The sequence below is a fragment of the Melozone crissalis genome, unplaced genomic scaffold (assembly GCF_028551555.1).
Source record: "Melozone crissalis strain CALT ecotype California unplaced genomic scaffold, PUWL_Pcris_2 ptg000038l_1, whole genome shotgun sequence".
Lineage (NCBI taxonomy): Eukaryota > Metazoa > Chordata > Aves > Passeriformes > Passerellidae > Melozone > Melozone crissalis.
In genome coordinates this window covers 9,005,208-9,029,935 of record NW_026535816.1, presented here as the reverse complement: position 1 = coordinate 9,029,935, position 24,728 = coordinate 9,005,208, and the positions used below count along the sequence as shown (strand labels likewise).

The 24,728-nt window shown below is 39.8% G+C and overlaps 1 protein-coding gene across 1 annotated transcript in view; it reads right to left on the bottom strand.

Annotated features, from left to right (window-relative positions):
* LGR4 (leucine rich repeat containing G protein-coupled receptor 4) overlaps window positions 1–24,728 on the bottom strand; it is a 74,161-nt gene that overhangs the window by 16,417 nt on the left and 33,016 nt on the right. Inside the window, exons 3-5 of the mRNA XM_054283709.1 lie at window positions 11,102–11,173; window positions 9,560–9,631; window positions 191–406 (exon numbers count right to left, since the gene is read on the bottom strand). Coding sequence (XP_054139684.1) covers window positions 191–406; window positions 9,560–9,631; window positions 11,102–11,173 — 360 coding nt within the window. The remainder of the gene's footprint in view (window positions 1–190; window positions 407–9,559; window positions 9,632–11,101; window positions 11,174–24,728) is intronic.

Below are 24,728 nucleotides of genomic sequence, written 5' to 3'. Positions count from 1 at the left end.
GCTTTTTGTTTAAGAGAAAGTCTTTAGCAAACCTTAAGCAGGTTTTCTACCATACATGGTATCACCTCAGGTTGGCAGTGGCCAATTGAGCTAAAACACAGCAAAATATCCATTTTCAGTGCCACCCTGGATGAACTAAAACTGTCACTGCAGAGAAAAGCCAAGTGCCCTGCGAAACACAAACACTCACAGAACAACCAGGCTGGAAAGGTTGGTGAATGCATAGTCAGGAATGTGAGTTATCCTGTTGAGAGCCAGAGTCAAGGCTTGCAGGGAGGGGAGATTGCTGAGTGGAGAGATGGGAACCTCTATCAAGCTGTTGTCATCCAGCCAGAGGTGCCTCAGCTGCAGCAGCCCCTCAAAGCTGTCCTCTGGGATGGCAGTGATGTGGTTGGCATCTAAACGCCTGCAGGGGAACAAAGAATTTATCAGCAAACTCAAACTGCACAGCAGCAAAGCCCAGCTGAAGTCCTACTATTTATCAACATCTCTGTTCAAGCTTATGTGTGAACTATTTTAAATAATTCAGTACTTCCAAGTTTGAAGTGTTATTAAAAGATCCATGAAAACCTTTTCAAAGGCAAATGAAGAGCCTATAAAATAAAGTTTCATAACGAACTTTTCAGACATTTTTAATAAAACATTTGAACAAATTGATATGCTTATAATGCTAACCAAAATGAATTAATAACTCTATAATATCTCCCACAAAACCCCTAGCTTTAAACACAGCAAAAATTCTTTAAAACAGTAGCTTGACAGCATGGCTAAGACTGCAGAGGCATTGACTCATTTGAATGGATTATCCCTACGTCACCCTTGCTGACAGCATCGTGTACTGTTGTATGCTTTGGTTTGTGGCACTGCTATACAGTAACAAAGCACCTATTTTAGAGAACAAGATTATTAAAAGCTGTTTGTGAACAAAGTTAAGTTACAAATTATCCCAAAAATTAAAACATCTCAACTACAACTGATTGCTGTATTGCCCCTGATCTTTTCTAACATTCTCCAGAACAAAAGGCAAAATAACACATCAGCACTATTACCTACTGTGCACCACTGCATTTGCCATCATATTTTCCCCCTAAATGAATGCAAATTGAAAAATTATCTATAGTAACTGTCCTGGTTCCAGCCATGACAGGGTTAATCATTGCAGTAACTAAGGGTGGACAAGGGGACATATCTAGGACCCAGAGGTTATACAATATGCTGGGAAGAAGCAAAACATTCCTAGTCCGAGGACCTCAGTGGGTCTGAGAAGGCACAGAGCACAGAACACTGAGCAGTATTTGATGGCCCTTCTCCAGGTCACCACACAGCTGCACCAGGGTGACTTCCCTGCAAATACAAGGAAAGAGGATAGAGAACAGAGAGCACAGTTTCAAGCTACATCAGGGAAGGGATAGGTTGGATATTAGGAAGAAACCTCTCACCCAAAGAATAAAAAAGTACTGGAATGCTCTTCCCAGGGAGGTGGTAGAATCACCATCTCTGGATGTGTTTAAAAAAAGACTGGCCATGGCACTGGGTGCTATAGTCTAGGTGAGTTGTTAGGACATAGGTTGGACTCAATGATCTTAGAGGTCTCCTCCAACCTCATTATTCTGTGATTCTGTGACAGCACCTTGCACAGCTGGTGTGAAACAACTGCTGCACCAGCCATGGTGCAGAGACACAGAACACACACCCTCCTCCAGTAACAGCGATGCTCATTAAGATACACATCAGCACAGCTCTGGAATTACTTAGCACTCTCCAGTTTCTAAAGTCATGACCAGATATGCTCTTGAAAGTCTAGCTGGGTTAGTTTCAGAAGTAATTTCCCCCAGCCCTTCATCCTGTCCTTCTCTGGGCAGGCAGTGTGGACCAAGTGACTTCACTGCATTTGTTCCCAGGCATAGTCACAACAGATCCGATCCCAGTATTTAAAGGACATGCAGAATTCAAAGGGAAAATACAACCCTGACTAAGAGTTAATGCAGAAGACAAGCCTGATCACAAATTTAACACACTTCGTCTTTTTCCTTAAAACAGAGGTTTGTTGTCGTGATGCATGCAGTTTGTGTGTTTCAAATTATTATGAAAAAAACCCCACAAGCTGAATTTCCATGCAATAAAAAGTCCAAAAAGGCACCAAATTAAGCAACAAATATGTATTACAAGTGGGAATTTACAAAGTTGTCTGCAGTGGAAGTTCTCTCCTAAGATGAGTGAGGTGTCATTAGCTCTAAAGCCATACATCCAAGAGTGAATTCCTATGGTTCATACACTGGCATCCCCTCATCATTTGCCCATGGTCTGAGAGCTGTGTATGATGTTCTACTTGAACGCTCTTAGGCTGAATGGAGACCAGAACATCTCACAGAAACTCAAGTCTGATGATAATAAAGGAGGAAAACAAAGAGGCTGGGGGAAAGGAAAAAAGCCTGAGGCTCTGCTTCAGAAAAAAAAGCAACTAGAAATTACCTTTCTTCTCTCCTAAATTTACACAGCTCCCTGAAGATCAAAGAATTATTTCCCAATGGAATAAACATATCAGAGTTCTTCTAATTTCTCCCCTCCCTTTTTTTTTTCTGAGGTTTTTTTGGGGTTTTCTTGGGTTTTGTGTTTTGGTGGTCTCGGGTTTTTTCTGTGGGTTTTTTTTTTTTTGGGGGGGGGGGGTTGTTGGAGGGAGGGGTCGGTTTGGGTTTTTTTAAGAGAAGAAGCATACTCAAGAGACAGGCCTCAATCGTTGTCCCTACTCATCTAGTCCATCTGTACTTCCACTGGCACCTTGCTAAATCCCATTTATTCTAGGAGACTTTGGAAAACAAAAGCACACAAGAAAGCCTCCTGTCCTGCCCCTCCTCTCCCAGCCTTAAAGGAGGAAAGGAACAGAGGAATGATGGACACACACAGTGAGGAGCTGAGCTCAGCCAGGAAGAACAGAGACAGTCATGGAGATGATGTCTCACCCTGAGTTTTCAGCTGGCTTTGCCAAGCCCTCTGTCCCCCAGAACAGGAGGACTGAGTACCCAAGTACCCCACTTCAAACTGATGACTCCCCTCAGCCATCCCAGATGTTATATTTATTTTCTACAGCCCACAGCAGCAAAGGTGAGGGGAGAAAGAATACCACCACCCACCAGTGACATTACCAGGGAGGTGTGGAAAGTGAAAGAGGTATTTTTAAGTTATTTGGCCTCATCCACAATTTTTTTGTGTTCCTTCATTTCTCCTAAGAACCTAATATGCCATGATTTTCCTTTCTCTTCCAACAGTCAAAGCTTATCCACATGATACTGAATGCACAAAACACAGCAGAAACACTCCTATTTTGTGTGAAACGCACATAACAAAGCACTTAGTGAAACAACTGAAAAGCAAACCTAAAATATTTGATAACCTTCACAAAACATTAATAATTAAGGACCACAACTTTTCTTTAAGGGGCATATTCTCTAGCTCCAATAATTAACAAAGAATAAGCAATATTCTTTGCTTGGACTGGACTTTGTGCAAAGACTGTCTTTTTCCATTATATTGTTAAAGATACAAGTATATTCTTCAAATTTGACCTTAATCTTTCTGAAGCTACTTCAATTCCAGCTTTCTTATAGACACTGGCTTGTGAGAGACCTTTACATTATAGTCTATAAATTAAGAGTTCAGCTGTGGAGCTGTCATCTTCACTTTCATTCCGCTCATGTTCCCTCCTCACACAAGCCCCAACTCCAGAAGAAGAAAAGAGCAGAAGGATGATAGAAACCTAAACATTCAGCAGCTCTTCCATCAGTATTTGATGTATTGTTAAAACAGGACAAAGCAGGCTCTTCAAACAACTGACTCTGCTTTAAGGAAACCAGAATTAGTAAGAATGCCTACCCCAATTCAAACGAATAGGAGTTCCAAATGTAACACACACATATAAGTGAAATTTTACACACAAATGTACACACACTGCTTAGGGTAACTGCCCTACAGCCTGCATCCCCCATAGGTAACACCTGGGAGGCCTCCAGGACCAGCCTCACCAGCTCTCATCCCTGACCACAGGCTCTTTCAGGCTTCAGCGACTAGGAAGCTTTAACAGCCTTGTACTAATAGCCTAATTAACAGCCTTGTACAGCAGGAGTTCACTACTGCTGATGTTAATAAAAGGCAAATCACTCCCAGCTCTTGTGTTAAACCTCTTCTGCTCAATAGCAATCACTAAAGAACATAGCTCTTTAAGGAGCTCCTTCAAAAACCACAAAGAAATCACTCCAATAGCAGTGGAGGAGGTTTTTAGTCGGGAAGCAGAGTGCCGATAAGGCTGGTACCTGGGAAATCCTGCTGCAGGGGGAGGCAGTGACCCATGCTAGCAGAGGCACTTCAGAACACAGAGTTTGCTCACTGCAGCAAGCAGTGGCTCTCTGGGCCACTGGGTGTTGAGAACATCAACACAAGGATTTGCTTGATCCAAAGACAAATTGACAGCAGCCCTCAGAAACTAGTGATACATGCTGAAGCTGTTTCCATCACTGGTACTGATGGGCCAGCACATCTGTTTCTCCACATCTGTTCACATGGTACCAGTCAAAGGCCACAGTTTGCTGTAAAGTCCCCACAGAGGATTCAGCTAATTTTGCCTCCATGCCACTTAATTTTCACCATCGCATTTAAATTTCTGATCATTCAATTTCTAAATAATTCCCTGGTTTGATTTAAACTTAGCAATTCCTTAAGCAAGCCCAGACAGTTAAAAAAAAAAAACTAGAATAATGCCAGAAATTCCTGAAGTTCACAAAAAAACGCACCCCACTTTCAAGAAAACCAGAACACCTTCTAAAGATAAAGATGGCATGGAAAAATAAGTGAAGTGTACAAAGCAGTATATTTAAAGATTTTTCAGCACAATCAGATAATGCTCAGAAGAGATCTTATACATTCTTAACTCTAAATATTCAAGGAATAAAAACATACACAGTGTATTTAAGTCTGTATTGGTTTTGCAGGTTAAAGAGAAAATGTGTCAATTTCTTCCATTCCCGTTCTGATTAATCCCATATTTTAACACAGACTAAATCTGAGGGCCAGTGCCCTTTAACCCCTCAGTAACAGCAAAGCAGGGAACTAGAAAACCTCTGAAGACAAAGCATTAAAAGGTGCTTAGCTGAAAAGACACCTGCCATAGTAACAGATATTAACTTGATCTGTATATGGAACCATTCCTAAAATACAAAAAAGCTAGAAATTCAAGCCTGCAGCTGATTTGTGCTATAACATATATTTTAAATATGTCTGAATTTATTTATAATGTTTTAAATTTATATTAACTTAAAGTCAGAGATACTGAAAATTACTTTGTAATCAGAAATATTTCAGTCAACTTTCTATTTTTAAATATGACTGAAATATGCCTCCATTCTCTGTCCCCATGCTTTAGCCATACATTTTACCTGGCAAAACATGATTCTGCTGTCATTTCTTTCAGTTCTACATTAGGAGTCCAGTGTTTCCCACCTGGGCTGAGATGATTCCCACTCCCAGAAAACATTATCCCATTCCAGTTCAGCACATTCATGCCTCCTGCCTTATCCTGCCTCAAGACTGCTCCAGTCTCCTAAGACAGGGAAGCAGACTGAAGAACTGGTTATGGTCCTGCTGAACAGATCAGGCTGTTGAGGGAGTCAGCAGTGCCAGCAGGGAGTGCAGAAATGCCTGATGACCACAGGCATGGAGACACTCACCGTGCAGCTCAGGTGAGCACCCACCCAGCAGGAGGGGCAGGAGCTATCACAGCTCAGTATCACTCTGGCAGGATCCCAAATCCCACAGTTTGCTTTAATCTGGCAGAACTGCTAAGCTGCAGTGCTTTGAACTGCTCCAGTATTCCCTGCATGTGGACAAGTGTGCACATGTGCTGGGACTACAATTACAGTAAATCATACCTAATACATCAGCAAATATTGACAGGCTTGCAGAAGACTCCTGGGTTTGATGGCAAATGCACGGTGGCAATTAGGTTTGTGGGTTTTTTATACAAGTGGAATAAAGCTTTCCTTTGTAAAGCATCTGAAAGTCTTTGTTTAAATAGTGTCATTCCAATATTTGTCACACACTGGGGACTGCACCAGAATATTCCTACTAGTCCTGTGTAGCTGGGTTTCTGCGGTCAGTCAGAGCAGCCCTAAAGATTGCTGCAGCTCACATTCCCATTTTACAAATCCCCAGATTCTGGGTCAAAGTTCAGAATAACTACAAAATAAATCATCACAGTCAAATATGCCAAGGCACTTAGAGAAGAGACTTTCCTCGATGGCTTCCTGGTGGTTCCCAGGAAGCAGCTCCACCACTGTGCTGCTGCACCTCCTGCTCTTTGTGTGACCCTGGGAGTGCCCACAAACCTCCCCAACACCACCTCCAGACCTAAAACACAAAGTACTGCATGGCCTCACAGTAACAACAACATGCTGTTGATGCTTTGCAGTAACCAAAATGCACCAAGACTGTTGTTTACATTTGTGAAGCTCTTTGTCAGGTTGTTGTGCTACTGAGAGAGGCACAAGCTGGACAAACAATGGCTTCTCCCTCGAGCTGTCCCACAGCCACACCTACCACAGCGCCCTGCAGTGTGAGCACACATCCTGCCAGATAAACTTTTCTGGGGTGCTACACAGCAAGCTGCCACTCAGTACAACTCCTTATTTTTGCTAAATTTCACCTTTATATAAAGAACCCTACTCAGTACTTCTTAATTTTGCTAAATTTCACCTCCATATAAAGAGCCCTATTCTAACTCTCTTTTGGAGGCCAGAGCTGGGAAAAAAATATTCAATGCAAACAGAAAATAAAGAGTTGCCATTCAGTATTCTGAACCAGGCTGGCTACTCACCAGCTGTAATATAAACACTACAGACCATTAAGCCCCTATAACCATCTTCTTTATTTCCACCCAGGTATGTTTACTGAGTCTGTTAATACACACCACCATTGTGGCAACTGCCTTCCTATGAAGCTAAAAAATGGAGCACATGAAGACAGAAAACACTTGTAAAGTTGTTTAAAATGAAATTATTATCAATATACTTTAAAGTTTTGAGGAAGTAATTTGTGCCTTCACCAAGGAAAAAAATACCCCTGAACCATACTTCAGAGCAAACTGGGAAACTGCCAAAAGAGGGACAGTTCAGTGATGTTTAAACTTGCAGGTTTGGGATGCAGATCATATAGAAGAGTAGAAGCAGGTTTTTCTAACATATTCTGCAATTAATTATTTGTTTTAAAAGAAGCTTGCAGCAACTTGGGAGTTTTGAATTAACAAAAATTCCTTAGGGAGGGGAATAAATCACTTTTTTCCTTTTTCTTTATACAATAAAGCAGGATGCTGACACTTATGTTTCCATGTTCAGACACAAAATTCAGAGGATCACTCTTATATTCCTTTGCCAGAAGGTGCTATCTGCATTACTAGGGGATATGCATAATCAGTGTAATTATGCATGAATAATGCTAACAAAGTTTTCCTGAAATTGATTAAAATCACAGAAATGCATTCTGGTGAAGTAAACAAATTGCATAGAAAAAATAATTTTGATCTCTGACTACACTTGTCTCAAAACTCAATTTATTCTCAAATTCCTGCCCATTTCTAACAAATTACAAACAAAAGGCTAAGTCACATCAGTAGATGGAAAAAAAAAAGCCAAGATAAAATCCCCCTGAGCTTCAGATGAGCTTGGTTGGTTAGAGCATGGTGCTGATAGCACCAAGGTCATGGCTCCAACCCCTGTGTAACTCATTTATTCCTTAATTCAATTCCCTGAGAGCTGGATGCAGTGATCCTTCCAGCTCACAACTTGTCTGAGACTCTGACACCAGTGACTTCCAGGCTGGACTTGCCCACCTTATTTCCAACTAGTTATCTGGAAATCTCAATTTGCTTTTCCTCAGAAAGAGAAGTAACGAGCAGCTTGTTACTACTTATTAACCTAATTTCCTCCTTTTTCACCATCCGAAAAATGATATCTTTTATAATTTGCTCTTGAACAATGAAGCTCCTAGAAAGGGAAATTTCTCCACATTTTAAACTGTTACTCTTGTATCTTAATTGTAAGGATGTTTGGTCAAGTGATTATAATGATTACATTATACAAGCCTACATAATCATCATTTTTTTCAAAACTAAAACGTTTGCCTTTTTAAAAATAACTCTAACATAGTCATCTTGTCAAAAATATTAAAAAACCTATGATTTAAAAAAAATATATAATGACTTAATTTGTACATTCATTCTTTTTTCTCTTAAATTTTGTTCCTTCCCTTTTGCACATAAAAATATCATCTCCAGCAACTGGAGATTTAAAATTTTAAACTTTAATTAGAGAACAAACATTACTGTAAATGTGTATAGAAAAAAAAATGTTTGCTGAAAATGAAATGGATGATTTGTAGACAAACATTTTTACTAAAGCAGTTTCTCTTTTTGGCATCAAAGAAATGCTGGAAGCCAAGAAGTTGTTTTTGTTTTGTTTTAAATTATTATTAAAGGTTTATTCTCATCATGCAATTTGAAGGGCTTTTATTACAATGCATAGTGTTTGCACCAAGACCAAGGTACTTTCTCTTCCATGCACACACTAAAACAAGAGTGAAATGTGGACACTGAATTCCCTCCTTACTGGAATATCCAAGCAGCTGCAACAAGCAGGGCCAAGATCCAAGACTAGGGAATGCAAAAATGCACCTTTGCTGAAGTTGTGCAATAGTTTGCATATCTATTTTGAAAAACTAATTTTTTTTTTTTTTTCAAAAATGCATCATCTGAAAGAAACAGGGTCTTGGGCCAGAAACCTGAACTTTGGCACAGAGAGAATAGATAACTTACACTCTCTCTCCCCCTCCCTCTCTCTCTGGAGGTAAGTGGGAAGAAGGAAATATTTTGCAGCCCCTCCCACCTCCTCGTCCTCCTCCTCACAGTGATAGGTATCTACCACCTAGAGAGCTCTAACTAACTATTAAGGTCTGATTAAGATGCTTTATAAAACATAATAAGCCATGAGATAGGATAAGCACGTATGAAATACCTCATGTGCAACTGGCAATCAGGGCTGAGGTATTCATAACTGTCTGTGAGATTTCAACACCTTTCTGTAAAACCAATACTCTGCATGTCTCAAGTCATACTTCTTCCCAGAAATCCCTTTTCTTGCTCTGGATACAACAGGCTTGGGCATCATTCATTTTTGCCCAACATTTAAGAATTGCTCAAATAGCTTGGGATGTGCAAGAGGGTTTAGAGTTTAACTACACCACTGCTGCATTCACACAGCAATCTTGTACCTGGTGTTGGAGTTTTGAAAGAGTTTTGCATTTGGGTCACTCCACCAAAGATGACAAATAAAATTCCTCATGAATTTTAATTGTGAAACTTTGTTCCAGCTGCAATTGCACTTTCAGAAACCCCATCTACATTATGACACATACATTATTATAGTTCATAACTCTACAGAATGAAGCAAAGGTGACAAGAGTGACTGAAAGTGGAACTTGGAGAGCAAGCCCAAACCAAAAGCAAAGTAAGGCAACTTACAAGGACTGCAAGCCACTCAATCCTCTGATGGCCTCGTTAGGTACCGTCTTCAGCTGATTGTTCTGGAGGGTTCTGTAAAAATCCACTGTGTTAATAAAGTAGAACTGGACAATCACTTTTATCAAAGCTATAGGTAACAGGAAAGGCCATATTCCTGCTATGGTTTCCCAGATTTCTCGTGTATGTCAATGCATGCAGAATTCTCAAGACCAGATGCCCAAAGGCAACAATGAAACAATGTTCTATTTCAGTTTTATTTACAACTCATTCAACTAACTGCATTAATTTGCAGAGAACAAGCTGACACAATATGCTGAAATTCCCTTGGAAACTCACTGAAGAGGTTAAACAACAACACTAGGACAAATTTGCTACAAGAGATTATATGTTATTGTTTTCTTGTGGAATTATCTTCCACATGCTAGAAAACACACAAACCTGTAATTTTTCCTGAAGTTGCATCAATACACAATGTATCAACAAACTAATTTATGAAGTGTGGTCACAACAGAGCATCCCTGGGCCAAGGTGAATTAAGCTATACTGTTGTGGGTTTCTTCAAAATTCTCTTACAGGACAATGTATGTCATGTGAGATCTTTTATAGAGAGAATCTAAATGACCTTATAAAATCTTACTCAGTTTTGGTGCATACTGGGGTAAAAATTCAAGTCACAGGTTTTAATTAAGACACATGTCCCACGTTTTTCCAAGAACTGCCACAATTTCAGGCACCTCCAGTGTTAATATTGCAATGGGTATGTCTTCAAGAGTTTTGACACTTTGCATTCAATTTACAGCATATTGTATTAAATAGTATTGCAAATGGGCAGCTCCCTAATCTGTAGTCTAGAAATAGTGTCTATGGTTTTCTTCTTTAAAACCTCAAGGTCTGCTAATTTTTTTAAATTTCTTTAATTAACTACCTATTACCCTGCCAGCACCTGGAAGTATTTACATAATCAGAAATGCTGTAGTTTTCAAATTGAGTTTTTTAAAACCTTAAACAACAGAAAGCTTTTTTTTTTTATCCTTAGCTATGGAAAAACAACTGCCATAAAAATTCTTATTTCTGAAGGAAAAATAAAAGTTTTTTTTAATAGAAAGCCATTTTCACCTAGAGAAGCATCAAGCTATGGCAATTTTTTCTATTGCCAGTAGGAAATAATCAGTGTATTAAACCTCTAAATATAGTACCACCTGATAATGTCAGGTACCTGACAGAATATGCTGAAGGTGTGGAGAACAACAAAAGCTTACATGCCCTTTTCAGGATTTTTCCTCTGATTCTTCTGCTACAAGGTATACTTCAGAAACAAATAAGTGTTCTAATAAAATACAGTAATTCTAATTTAGTCAAGTTCATCACTGTCATCTTGACCACATGCAGCAAGCCTTGTAAAGAAAAAAGTAGAAAGTAGGAGAGCTCTACTTTAGGAGGACAGAGGGCAAAAAAATTTCCTCCAGCCCACCAGTAAACAGTCTGGCTATGCACTAAGAAAGCATAGAGCAAGCTATGAAGCTCTAAAACCCAATTACTTACAGAACTTTGAGTTCTTTCAACCCAGACAAGGCCTTTGGATGGATAAAAGTAAGGTCATTGCCAGCCAGTCGCCTGGAAAAAAATTGCAATAATAATTTCAGTCACAAAATCCAGTACTTCTACAACCATCTAACAAGGAAAATCACTGCAATATCAAATCTTGAAAGCAATTATGCATTTTGCATTCAGTTATACTACATTCACAATCCTCCAAATTTGTAACAATTCTTTTACTTGCAGCACGTTTTTAAAAATGAGGATGCATTACTCAGCCTTGTGGATATTCTTTTGCAAAGGTGCTAGAAAAAGCACACCTTGGAATGATGAAGAACCTTCTTATGGTGCTAGGTTTGAAAGTGCATTTTCCAACACAATCCTCTGGCTTTCAACATTGCTCCACTGAAACAGGCTCTGGTTCCCATGTATTTTTAATCTATACAGCAGTTTCTAAAGACAGTATGAACTTCAGTAAAAACAGATGCTAGATGCTACAGTAAAGCAGCACAAGCCTCTATGAAAATCCCAAATATGAAAACAATATTCACAAGCAAGTGGTATGTTCACCCAGTGCTGACAATTGACAGGACACCTGTTGATATACCAAGACATAATATTGGCAATATTTCATCTTTTTGGTCAGCTATTTGGAGCAACTTTTGAAGAAAGGAAACTCTTTTTGGGCAGGGAGAAATGGAATAGGATTCTCTCTCAAAATGTGGCTGGTTTCAAATTTGGACTGCTAGACATTAACACAGAGTAAATTATGAAGATCAATGTAATATTAAAAGCAATCAAGATGGGAGATGCTGCAGAATACAAAGCAGGAAAGCAGAAGCAGCAGCCAAAACAGCTGCTCCCAAACAGCTCTTTCCCCCTTCCCCCACTCCTTTTCTTTCTCCAACCTTTTACCTCTCCCTTGCCCAGCAGATCCAGCCTTGGCTGAGCTGCAAATAGCAGTATCTCATCAAGGTAAAGAAAATAATGCAAAATACCTGGTGATCCATAACTGACAAAAGATGCATAAGTTTCAGCCAAAGTATTTGGTTTTAGACTTGGGTTTCATATCCCAGTTAAGCAAAACCAACGTTGCACAAGGTTGTGCAATGAAATCACCCATGCAAATACTATGTACAATCCAATAAGTGTTAATAATTAAAAAACAATCAACGTGCTTTTACAAAGGTTACAGAATATCAAAACCCATCCCTGCTGTTACAAGGCACTGTGAAGCAAGCCAGACACAGCAAAGGGAAAATATTATTTCAAAGAGGCAAACAAAGGAAGTAACAAGAGCAACATCTAAAGGATCAGCCTGCCAGAACATAGCAATGTTATTACATTTTTATCTCTTTCTTTAACTACATAAAAGAGATTACCAAAGCACTTAATGCTTACATAAATCTGCTTGCAACAGAATTAGTGACTAAATAATATGCTGCCTGATAGAGAGGATGCTAGTTATCTTTATTAAATCCATTTCTCAAATGCAGATGGTTATATTTATAAACCAAGGGAGAAGAGGACAAGAACACCTTCATGAACAAGAAGGTGACAGCAGAAGATCCTACTTATTCTTAGAAAACTGTTACTCTTGCTTGTTAAGGTGGATTTTGGGTTCTAGTCTTGATATTTTCACACACTCCCCAACTGTTGCTGTTCTGACATAACTACAAGTATGTTTAAAAAACCCCCACATCTGCTGACTGCTGAGAAATGTCTGCCTGCATGCTTGAGTATAATCAAACAGCTCTGAAACTAGAAGGAAAATAAGAAGAACCTATGTATGCTTATTCTTGAAATCTCCTGTCTGCAAGCAACCTCAGAATTTCAGAGCTGGGACATGATTTTTCAAATACTTCGAATTTTTAACATTAATGGAAGTTTCCAGATGGCAACTAAACAGTCCCCTAAAATTCATTTTATTGTCAGTAGCTGTCCAAATCCACTTGATTAACTTTATCTGGGGGGATGTGGAGGGAAGTTTGCAATATTTCATGTCTTTCCTTCTAATAATTGATTTACAAGTTCACCGTAAACAGAAAGAAGTACTGATGAAACATGTTGGGTCTCTACAGCAGAGCCAGTAATCTGCAAAACACGTTTCTGTTAAAATGTGTTTGAAACAGCATAACGCAAACCCTTAAATCAAACAAAATTCAACTGAGGCTGTTGCACCTCATCATTTTGCATGCAAACACTACTATGATTACACATTACACAACTCAAGGAGTGGCCACCCTGGTAAATGTGTCAGGCAGCTCTGGCTGCAGCTCTGCCAAGGCTCCCCATTAATCTGCACTGTGTGAGGCTTCTCAGGCATCTGCTCCCTCTCCCAGAGAGACTGGGGCTTGTTACTTTAGCTTTAAAAAAGCTGAACTAAATGCAGCTGAACAGTCTCCCTGAACCTGAATGGCACCAACAACAACCTAGAGAGCACTGGAAACAAATGACAGCTGAGCCAGAGCGAGACTGGTGTGACTTCAAATAGCAGGACACCGCTTTCCTCAAGGCAGCTCCTGCTTCTTCAGCCTTTTTCCAACCAACCAACAGAAAAACCCCAACCTTTGTGATCAATTACATTTCCATTTCTCCACTATCTGGCAGTGTTCCAGGCTTTACTCATCAGTTTGCCAAACACACATTTATCATTCACATCCTAGCCTTAGGGAGCTGCTCATGAGGAGGTTTCAAGTGCAGCTCCCAAGCAGGCAAAGATCAGTATATCACACATTGCTCTCAACACATTTTCCCTGCAGTTGCTGGAAGGATGGAAATGTTTTTCTTTACACAACCAGGTTCATTTTAAAGAGAGAACTGAAAAATAAATAGCATACAGTATAGCACACGTACAGCATTATAAATTATCATTGAAATCATCCAGTCAGGTTTTCCATGTTACCTTCTTTCAGCAAGTCTTAAAAATATTTATTATTAAATAATTTAAAAGCATCTCTGTTTCTCTCTCTCACACACACATCTCTAAACGGGCTAAGGGAAATCACAGTTTTACCAAGGCCAGAACTCTAGCACAACAGAAAAGACATAACTTTCATCTCCTTGCAGCAAGGCTCACTAGAGCCCTGGAAGTTGCTGCTCTATGGTGGGACAATTTCAATTGTCACAAAGCAGCACCTTAAGGCAGCCCCACATTTACACTATCATGGGCTGAGTTTCTATCCTTCCCCTCATTCTGAGTGGAAATGGTTACAGATATCTAGTCTGAAATCCACCTGTTGCCACTGAACCACACTATATCACCATTAATTAGAGCTCTTTCTCCAAAAGGCAGCGGGCTGCAAAACAGATTCACCCACAAAGACAGTAAAAAATTGAATTAAACAGACAAGTGTAAAGTGCCCTGCCATGCTATAAGGCCACAAAAACCTTTGCTATCTCTTACTTCTCAAGGGACAGAGCAGCAGGCATCATCTGAAGTATAAATGTGTATCACACTGACCATGAGTTTCTCTACTAACTCTATCCTGGCTCCCCTTGTTTGGAGATTCTGCCAAGGACTGCTGTTATTATCGTCATCATCATTACTATTATTATTACTATATTATTATTATTATTATTACTACTACTACTATTATTTCTAGCTGGAATTAGTGTATCTGAGTTAAAACTTGGAGGTTTCTCCAGTGGAGTCCCAGACATAATGCACGGCCACAGTAGGGATCTTTCTCGTAACTGCTTAGCATTGAATGTTGTAGTCCTCTATTTTTACTTTAAAAATAAAAATTGAGTGTTTTAATGGTAAGTTCAAACTTACAGATTCAATTTCAGCATAGTAAGATAACAGAATTGGACACACAGAGAACAAAGCCTGTCATACAGAGGCGAGCAATATCCTTTAATCATTATTTTAGTGACCCAGTAAATCATCTCCAGATGTGGAGATCACCTTATTATTACAGATATCAGGGTGATGCAGTGTAGCTGAAGACTAGACTTCCATGGTGTCTCATTCCCAGAGTACACACCAAGCCTAGGTCCTTGCACTGAGCTGCAGCTAATACGGTTTTCTCTCCTTTGGGAAATTAAAATTTTTGCAATTATGAGTCTGGCAACCCAGCTGCATGTTAACCAAGCCAAGTTAATCACTGGTGTGGCTCCAAAAGTCAGGGAGGGTGTTCCAAAGATACATTTTTGCCTGTAACAATTAAAAGCATCACTCTTGTTATGACAGGACACAATAAAACCTCTTGGAAACCTCTGTCCTTGTCCTGCATCCCAGATGGTAGTGAACCCCAGGATACTTGAGCAAAGAGTTTCATCTCCTTCCATCCCTCTGAAGGTCTTATGCTCATACAGTAAATGTTTTTGCTGTGGATTTTGGGTTGGTTTTTCTTTTCCTCTTGGTAGTATGCTCCTAACCTTTTGTCTCTTTTGGCTCTGAGAAAAATATAATGGTTACACAGAACAAATTCAAAGAGTGTCACAGACTGCAGCCTTGACATGTCATAATAAAACACCTGATTTATTATTTTTACTTCTACATTAGCTGATTTGTGGTAAGAGCCAAGACTCCTAGTTCAAGGTTTAGTCAAGCCTGAGCCTCCCATACCCATCACTGTTCCTCTGTCTGGCCAACATTCAGTTTTAGCAATCCAACTTTTACCTTCCTATTTTCATCCCATTGGAAAACACCGCACTGCTTCTCCACCCGTACTTTCACGAACTCTACTTTTTGTGCTGTCTTACATTGAACTATTCTGTTATCTTTACATGCCTTCCACTTTTTCTGGGTTCTCTGTGTTTTCCAAATACAAACTTGAATTTTAGCTTAAGTTCTCCCTCGACAGAAGTCATCTTTGGAGATGCCTCATAGATAACTTAATCCAGGATACCCAGCAAGTGTTTCCTCAAATCTGAAAGAGCTTCAGTTTCCATCTGTGCCAAAATAGCAGCCAGTTTAGAACAGAATTTTGTTTTTCTCAACAGATGATGCCTATTTATATGCTATAATTTATTAATCAAGGTTGAAAGCTCTACAGGAGAGGGACAGTCTCTCTGTATTTGCAGGAAAATACAGGATTTTGCTGCATGCCTTGTGCAGGGCTGGGTGCCCTGCCTGGTGAGGGCACATGCCTCTGCAGACAGCTCCTAGCCCAGATGGGCAGCTGCAGAAAGGAGGAGCTGGGAAATGGAATCTGAGTCTCCAGACTAAACCTGGCTTTGCTTATCTGGGAGTAGCAAACAGCCCCTTGGGGACTTGCTGCATTGCTGGGAAGCCAATCTATTGCCTCCAGGTTACCCCAAATTCCTCCACACCAATTTAACAAAACTGAATGGATACTTTAATTCCCTGCTACTAATAGAAAATGCATTTGTCTCCTCCTTTTCTTGCAGCAGTTTTAGTATTACACAACCTCCACCATTATTTATAAAATTGTGAGTACTTCACCAAGACACATCATGACTGAAGAAAGAGAACTGTAACTACAACAGCACTGAAACTGCACCAACTCCACTTCTTGTTATGATCTCTCCCTTTCCAGCATTTACAGCTTTCTCAAAGTTCTACTACTGAGCTTTAAGATAATTACTTGTTTTCAAAATGCATTTTGGTCTAAAAAGCTAAAATATCTAAGTAAACGAAATGGACTGATTAAAAAGTCTAAAGCTTGTTCATAACTTCTATGGCTAAACTGTCAGCAAGAATCACCAGTATCTACCAGAATACAAAATATGCTCTATGGTAATGCTTTTCATGCACTATCAAAAATAGAAAAATAAATGGCAATGGATTTTCAGGAAAGCAAGCATTTATAACCATGCAAAATATGCTCTATCCTTTCATTTTCAAGCAGTATCTGTATTTGGGCAAGACCTCGAAGTAGAACCCACAGACTGCAACACATGCACCAAAAGAAATAATATAACACAAAACAATTCTTATACACTACAAGTTGTTGAAACCAGTGGTCTTTGTATTCTCAATTAGTATTCTGCAGCAAAAATCCTCAGAAGTTTGCATAAATTTTTTAACATGGACATATTTGTTGTAAACATAAGCAACAATACCATGGTATCTAGAAAACTGGTTAACACCTAGTGTGCAGCAGAAATGCTGAGTTGTTGCAGAAAGCAATTTTGTTACCTCTCACCTCCAAAGCAAAATGCAGAAAAAATTTTATAAAATGCATTCTCCTCTCCCTATTTGTCTTTGCACATCTTGTACTATGTTGTGGTAACTTTGCTTTTCTTTACCATAGGCCAGATAGACTTTTCTGTTGATAGCCATCTCAACACTCAGGTAATAATGCATTTCACTTATCTAGTCTGCACAGCAGAGACAGAGATGGAAGCCACCAAGTTCGGGTTTGATCAACTGAGATGCAACAACTCCACTAACTACAGATTTGTGATTTTAGCAGATAGTGCTATCCAGATGCTCAGAAGGTTTCCAAGATCATCAATATGTTAATAGTCAGACAAGAGAGGGTGAAAAAATTGCTGCTGATACAGCAAATCCTCAAAGTTGCTTTGGTCTCTTCATACAGCCTTGTCTCCTATCCAGGCATGAAATCTTTGAATGACCATGCATATAGCAAGTGACACTGCAACATCGCAAAGTAGTTTAAGTCTACATGTATTTGGCAATTAAACTTTTGTTACTGGTTTTCCAATCACTTCAGCTGCATATTGGACAAATGCAAAACACAGGTTATGCAGTCACCTTCACAATTAATGACCTTAGAGAAATTGAGGTAATTTTCAGTATGATTCTTTGATTCAGCTTAGGTTGACTGTTAGCTTTTTTCCAGCTAAAATAAAATAAAATATTTTAACAGAATCATCTAGAAATTTACTTTTCTATAAGAAGGGTAGGAAAAATAACTTCATAGGAATCTGGTTACTATTTCTGTGCCAGAACATCTGCCAAAGCTAATTAGCCAGGAATACCTCTGTACTAACAAAAAAATACAAGAACACAAACATCCAAGCAGAGGGGAGGAAAGGAGCTAAAAGATTGGCATCACCACATCTCATGGTAACACACAGCATCCTACTGTGATGAAACTGTGATGACTGCAAATACCCACTTACTTTCTCAGAGGATAAGGCATTCACCTTCAACACACAGGATTTATTTTTTTCTACTTTTTTGTCTAAAGTTTTCAGAGCCCATGTGATGAGTCTTGAGACCCTGGCCTCAAACTGCCTACTTGATATCACACACACACACACTCCCCTTTTATTCCACACTCCAGTTTCTGAAACTGAAAGGAGAAGCAGGGAGGACTGCATGGCATGAGCACCATTTGGAGAACTGTAGTTGGAGAGACAGAGCTTAAGAGCTTCTCAAGTTACTGCTCAGCCTCCAGAAGTTTCTTATCTGGTTTATACCTTCAGACAGGCCCAGCCTGGCAACTCAGGCAGCATAATAAATAAGGCTTGTAAGACTGGTCTTGAAGTGTAACACGGCAAAGTTTAGCCTTCAGGCCATTCAGTTAAGCCAGCTGCTGTGTGTGTGAGCAGAACACTGAAACTCAAAAAAACCAACTATAGCCAAAGAAAAGGTTTTGCTGTCCTCTAAAAGTACTTGCAGCAGAATAACCAGTCTTGGGATCCTTATATACAACCATGTCAACTTTGGAAATTAACACGTAGAAACAGAAACTGGAAAGAAAGAACTTCCTCATCTTCCAAAAAACAATGGAATTTACTCAACCTACTAGCATCTATCCCCACAAACAGGAAAAAACATGCAGCTGTCAAGCAGAGCAAGAATCTTCTAAGCTACAGAAATATTCTTGTATCAGCAGGACTAAAACTCATCCAGAACCAAACTGATTTAGGACTCCCAGAGATAAGAAAACACTAATTAAACACAGGTTGGCCAACATGTTTTGAAACATCATTTAACATTTAATGCAGACCAAGTAAGTGATGTTTAAAAATATCTTAGCTGACTGTGGTTAACTCTACTTGGGAGTCTTTGCCTAAAGGTTTGTCTTGACTAGAATTTGAAGGCGCAAGTTACAACACGCTGCTGGCTTTGTAAAGCAGGGCACACAAGGCAGCGAGCGTTCCTAATGTGAGCAGGCTGGTCAAGTTACGCTTTTAACTTGCTACCACACGAGAAACCTACCCCTTACATTTTTTTCATTAACACTTTCTCTCTTGGAATTCAGGCTGGATCAACTGAGGAAATCATCTCCTGCAGCTGTCCAAATACTCAGAGCTGGTTGAAGAGCACTCACTGGCTTCCAACCTGAGTCATGTGGCTCTTTTTGAGGAACCAACAACTGGTATCTACACTGGCTGCCTTAGTAAAAAAGCAGCTGGAGAAAGATCTCTGCCTGTTCTTCAGACTCTGCTGGTGGGGCTGAATGGACAGAGATGGGGTGTGGGGTTCCAGTTGTGGGTTTCTCTGGGTCAGGATTGAAGGCACTTGAGACATAGTTCATGTTCAGACTCAGGTGTTTATTATTCCTTATCAGTAAAACAGTCTCACTACTCTGAGTTCTGCAGCTTTCCATTAGAAGGCACAAAATGGCCAACAATCTCTTGGTACAAGGTCTTTTAAGACTAAACTATCCAATTAAGAACTGACACCTGGATTATTTTCCCTTTTAACCCAATAACTGATCCCAAAGAGCCCCCAATGTAGACTTTTCTGCCCAATTACCAAATGCCACCCAAACCCATAAAGAAGGAGGAAGAAGAAGCATGAAGAAGAAACCCAGGACAACACCCTGTGCCCTCCATCTTGCTTCCATCCACAACATACTACAAATCCCAAAACCTGTATTTCTTAGCAAGTGATACACCTACGCTGCTCTCTGTAATCTATTTCACACTTTTGTGGATTCCAGTCTATCTTCAAGTCTGGGAAACTTTCTCCATGAATGAGGGTCAAAGTCAGCGCTGCCCTGGGGGTCAAGGCACCCCAGAGCAGACAGAGAAATATTCCCAGTGCCCTGGGTTTCCACAATGGGGCAGTAATGCCTCCAATTGTGCCAGTCCATTTTATAAGAGGATGTTTAACCACAGTTTTTGTTATCACATGTGAGCTAACACAAGCCATCAGGACAACGTGAACATTCATTCTTACCTTTTCTACTCAAAGCAAGTCCTTCACTTCCAGTTTCTAACTATAAACCTTGGGATTTCTCACATACATGAAAGAGAAAAGAATGGCACCATCTCATCAACATTCACACACTACCTTGAAAATACTGCTCTTGAAAGACCTAGCACTGAAGGACAAGGCAAGCTTTTCCACCAACTGTTCCACAGCTAGGTGAGAAAAAGACACAGCCGCTTGAACTAACAGCCCAGCCTTGGCATAGCTCCAAGACATGTCCTACTCTTAAATCCAGGTAATAAAAAGACACAATACTCACTCTCCCTGTCCAGCAATGATACCACTTGGTGCTGACTGAGAAATTAGGAGGAAGGGTACCATCTAAATCACACACTGAAACAGATACTACAAAAATAAGCAGCTGCGGCATTTCGGCCAGGTGGTCATCTTCAGCTGCAGTCAAGAGGGAAAATAACTCTAGACATCTCCCTTCCAGATACTTCCTGATTACAACCTTATGGCAAAAACCCACCTCATTTTCACTGCTAGTATACATTTTAATTATTCCTTATGTTCCTAAAATATACTTTGTCAACTAAAAGCCATGAGCAGAGACTCTGGAGATGTTTAAGCAAGACCTCTTAAGACTTGTAATCAATATGGATATAATTAAATAGTCAAGCAAACACTCAGTCACGCTATTTTCTTGCAAAAATTAGTTGCACGTGTGTGGTCTCTTGTTCACTGTTTATTCATTTCTCAAAAAGCAGATTAGCATTGTGTTTCAGAAAATAGAAGACTTTTACTGACCTAACTCTTCCTTTTATTAGTTATTTCCCCAGCTATTTTCAACCAGCCATTAAATAAGAAAGTTTTGCCCTTGCCTGATAAAACAAACAGTATCTGAAGGTAGCATCACAGGAGAGAGACTATTGCATATCATGTATGAGCAAAAAACAAAACCACAACAGATCTTGGTATCTGTACACATCTGGAAGTTGACTGAGCCCTGGTGTCTGTTGGTGCTTTCAGGAAGGATTCCTCTCCTTGCAGCATTACTGGCTGTGATATGGTTTTTAAACCCAACAGCCCAAGAGTGGAGAGCACCCTCCTCCCTGACCCCTGCAGGAGAAGCTCAGGGCTGACTGGCTGGGAAATTACCTGTGTTCCCTTTGGACAATCACATCTTTCTGTCACAAGTAACCCACAGACAGACAAGGAACAGATTGTAGTCCTCTGCTGCTCATATGGACCAGCAGACACACAGCTCAAAGCTGATCATCTAAATCTTGCCCATGAGTGCAGGGCAAACAAGATCACAACATTCTAAAGGGTTAAGAGTGGAAATCAAAACAAGCTTAAAAGGTCATTAAGTCAAAGATACTTTTGCATTATTGGAGTGGTTCAAGTTTCTGAAGACAGACTAGAAAACTGGCCAAGAATAAAAATCATTTTAATTTTGCCTTCCTCAGTAAGAGACTGACTTTTTAATTAAATCTAGTAGATAATTCACAAATAAAGTGTAAAATTCTTCAAACTACTTTAGATAACTTTACATATTGGAAGGGACTGCCACCTTTTAAAAAGGCCATCAAAACATAACACAACCTGAATATTCTAGTTAAAAATTCACACCGGAAAATGGTTTCTACTTTCTAAAAACACTGCATTATCTAGTTATATTTTCCTCTTCTAGCTTTCTATAAATACTTCAGGTGTGGTTAGAAAACCACGGCCAAGTTTTTCAAGAATTTTTAGTTTCCATATCATGTTTAAGGCTCCAGCATGTTTATGTTAGCATTTTCTGAAGAATACACATCATTAACTGCTAAGGCAAAACCCTTGGTGGTCTGCTTCTCCCTGACTCTGACCATTGCCATTCCAATAGTTTGCAAATGACTTCCAGATGGGTATCAGTTACACAGACAGGGAGAATTTGTGTAACATTTATAAACAGTGCTCATGCCTGCTGCCATCTGGTGAGCGTGCTGCGGGGACACGCGTGATGAGCCTGTGAACAGGGCTGTGAATGGAGCACTCAACCCAACGGGCACATCCTGTCCCTGCACAAGGTAAAACCCCTTGGCTTGTACCCGTGATGGGAGCAATGCTGCCATAGCACATCACCTCAAAGTTACAAAATCCCAGATTGCTCCTGCAAATTTGGTCTTTGCTGGGGAGTCAGTTGCCCTAACATGGCCATTTAGTGCTGCTCCAGATGTCCTCTTCCACCTGGCCCCAAAACTGCCATTCACAGCACCCACTGTGTCACACCTGTCAGTCTGGTGCAGGTGTCTTGGATAATCCAGAACATCTGAAACCAGCCTGGGATGCATAATTGAAGCACCCAATTATCTTTGATGATGCAGAAGGTACTTCTGAATTGAGCAGCCAGCTTTTCCATGTCTGGTGCTCTGCTTCTTCCAGTAGTGTTCTTTTCAGGATTTGGAAAATGATCCTCTGAAGCCTCTGCAGACTACCAAATAATTTCATTGAAGAAATGACAACCCCCATTTCAAATGGCTCCTACTGAACATTTTAATCTCAGCCTCTCCATACATGTAACTCAGTTGCCTAAATACATTCTAATTGTCTCCTATTTCCATTCCATTAAATTCTATGATACCATTTTGCAACATTAATTAGCCGACTCTGCCAAGGGCTAACCGAACACAGCATTTGACAGTGGCAGGGCTATGGCATGGTATGAAGATAAAGGTGTCTGGGGCCGTCTCCTTGATGGAGACCCACTAGACTGCATGCTGGTGTGGGTACTTACTGCATTCCCATTAGTTTGTGGGATTTTAATTTTCTTTAGTGTAATTCTTGGGAGAATTTCTCAATGAAAAGTCACTTTTAGCACACATTCCAACACCACTTTAAGTCTTTTCTTTAAATCACTTTTCTTTGGCATGGACACTAACTCCCAGGTTAGTGTGCTGAAAAAGCAAAAAAAGCAAAAATTTGCTGGGGCCTGGCAGTCAGAATTTGGACCTGTTCAGCTACAACTAAAAGTCAGGAAAAAACTGTGACAATCATACAAAGGAAAAACTGTGGTTGTACAGAAGGAAGTATGAGAGTTCAGTTGCTCCTGCTCACAACCAGCAAAATTAAAGAATGAAACATTTTTGTACCCTTTCCCATAGAGAAAAGGGAACAGGGAGAACAAAACAGAAACCTGTCATATCTGCTTCTGGACATTTCTATTAAGGAGGAAAGCTGTTTCATTTGAATTTACTTCATTATATTCCCATTTAAGAATAACTTGAACTGAAACAAGGGAATTTGGAATTGTGTTTTTGTTTTGGGTTTTTTTTTTTTTCCCAGAACTTGCTTTAACACATCAAGTAAGCATGCTAAGAATGATTTAAAGCTTCTTGGTGTTCACACATAATTCTGAGCTTAATGCTAGCCTATTTTTTTTAAACTGAACACCTGGAATTTAGGGGGACAATGAGGTACAGGTAGCAAATGGCCACTCAGGCAATAAGCACAACAGATGATGGCTGAAGGCTCTGCCCTTCCTATTTATCTCCTGACCCACCCCAAGGTTTATGAAGTTACACAATAACACCCACCCATTAGGTTTTATTGCTTAATTACTTATTGGGGAAAGAAAATGAAGTCTCCCACAGTCATCTAAGTTGGAAAAACAGACTTGTTTGGGCTTTTCAACTTCTTGTGTGAAACATGCTTACAAGGAATTAAAATTTAAAAAGTGGGCTACAGATCTAGTCTAACAAAACACACAGACATACAGAATCACATATTATAAAGCACATATGGAATGTTTGCTAGTATATATTCTGAAGCCAACCAAGCCTTCCTAGGCCACTCTTTTTTTTTCCAGCTGACTACTCATGCCATAGAGCCTTTCTTAAATTCTGTCAGTTACACAAAAGCACCATCTGAAAATCTATTTTTCTACATAAAGCGTTCTTGCCTATGTCACAGATACAAGCAATACTTTAAATCAGAGGGAATAAACCAGAACCTGTTAAACATGAAATGAGATATATCACACAAAATTTCTCTGGCATAAATCAACTCAACTGCACTTCACAGTTGTACTGACCTGAGTCAAAACTATTTAAGAACCAGGTAAAATGGAATTATTTAAGTGCATTAGTAATTAGTGCTACGTTATCAGGGTGTAAGAGAGACCAAAATTCTAAGGAGAGGTGGAACACCTTATTAGAGTAACTAGTGAGGGAGAAGTGCAAAGAAGCAACCTTCAGGAACCCAAATCTTTCTTCAGAAGCAAGCAATCCATCTCTTATCAATTTCTCAGTATCTTTGTTCCAGTGAGGTGCAGTGGTTGTACTGGTTATAACAGATAACCAGAGTCAAAGGGTTCAGGGCTTTATCTGCAGTTTTGCTACAGGGTTCATTTAGTCTTTTGCCCTCTACAAATGGTTTTCATTCTTTACTTGTTTCCTTCTTTGTGAAGTCAGAAGAACACTTGCCTAGCTCATAAGGGTAGTGCCTTTAGAAAAACTGTTCTTTCCCTAAGGTGATTTACTGAAAAACCTCTAAACGCAGCAGCATTCACAGTCCTATCTTGCCAAAGTCACAAATAGAGACAGCTTT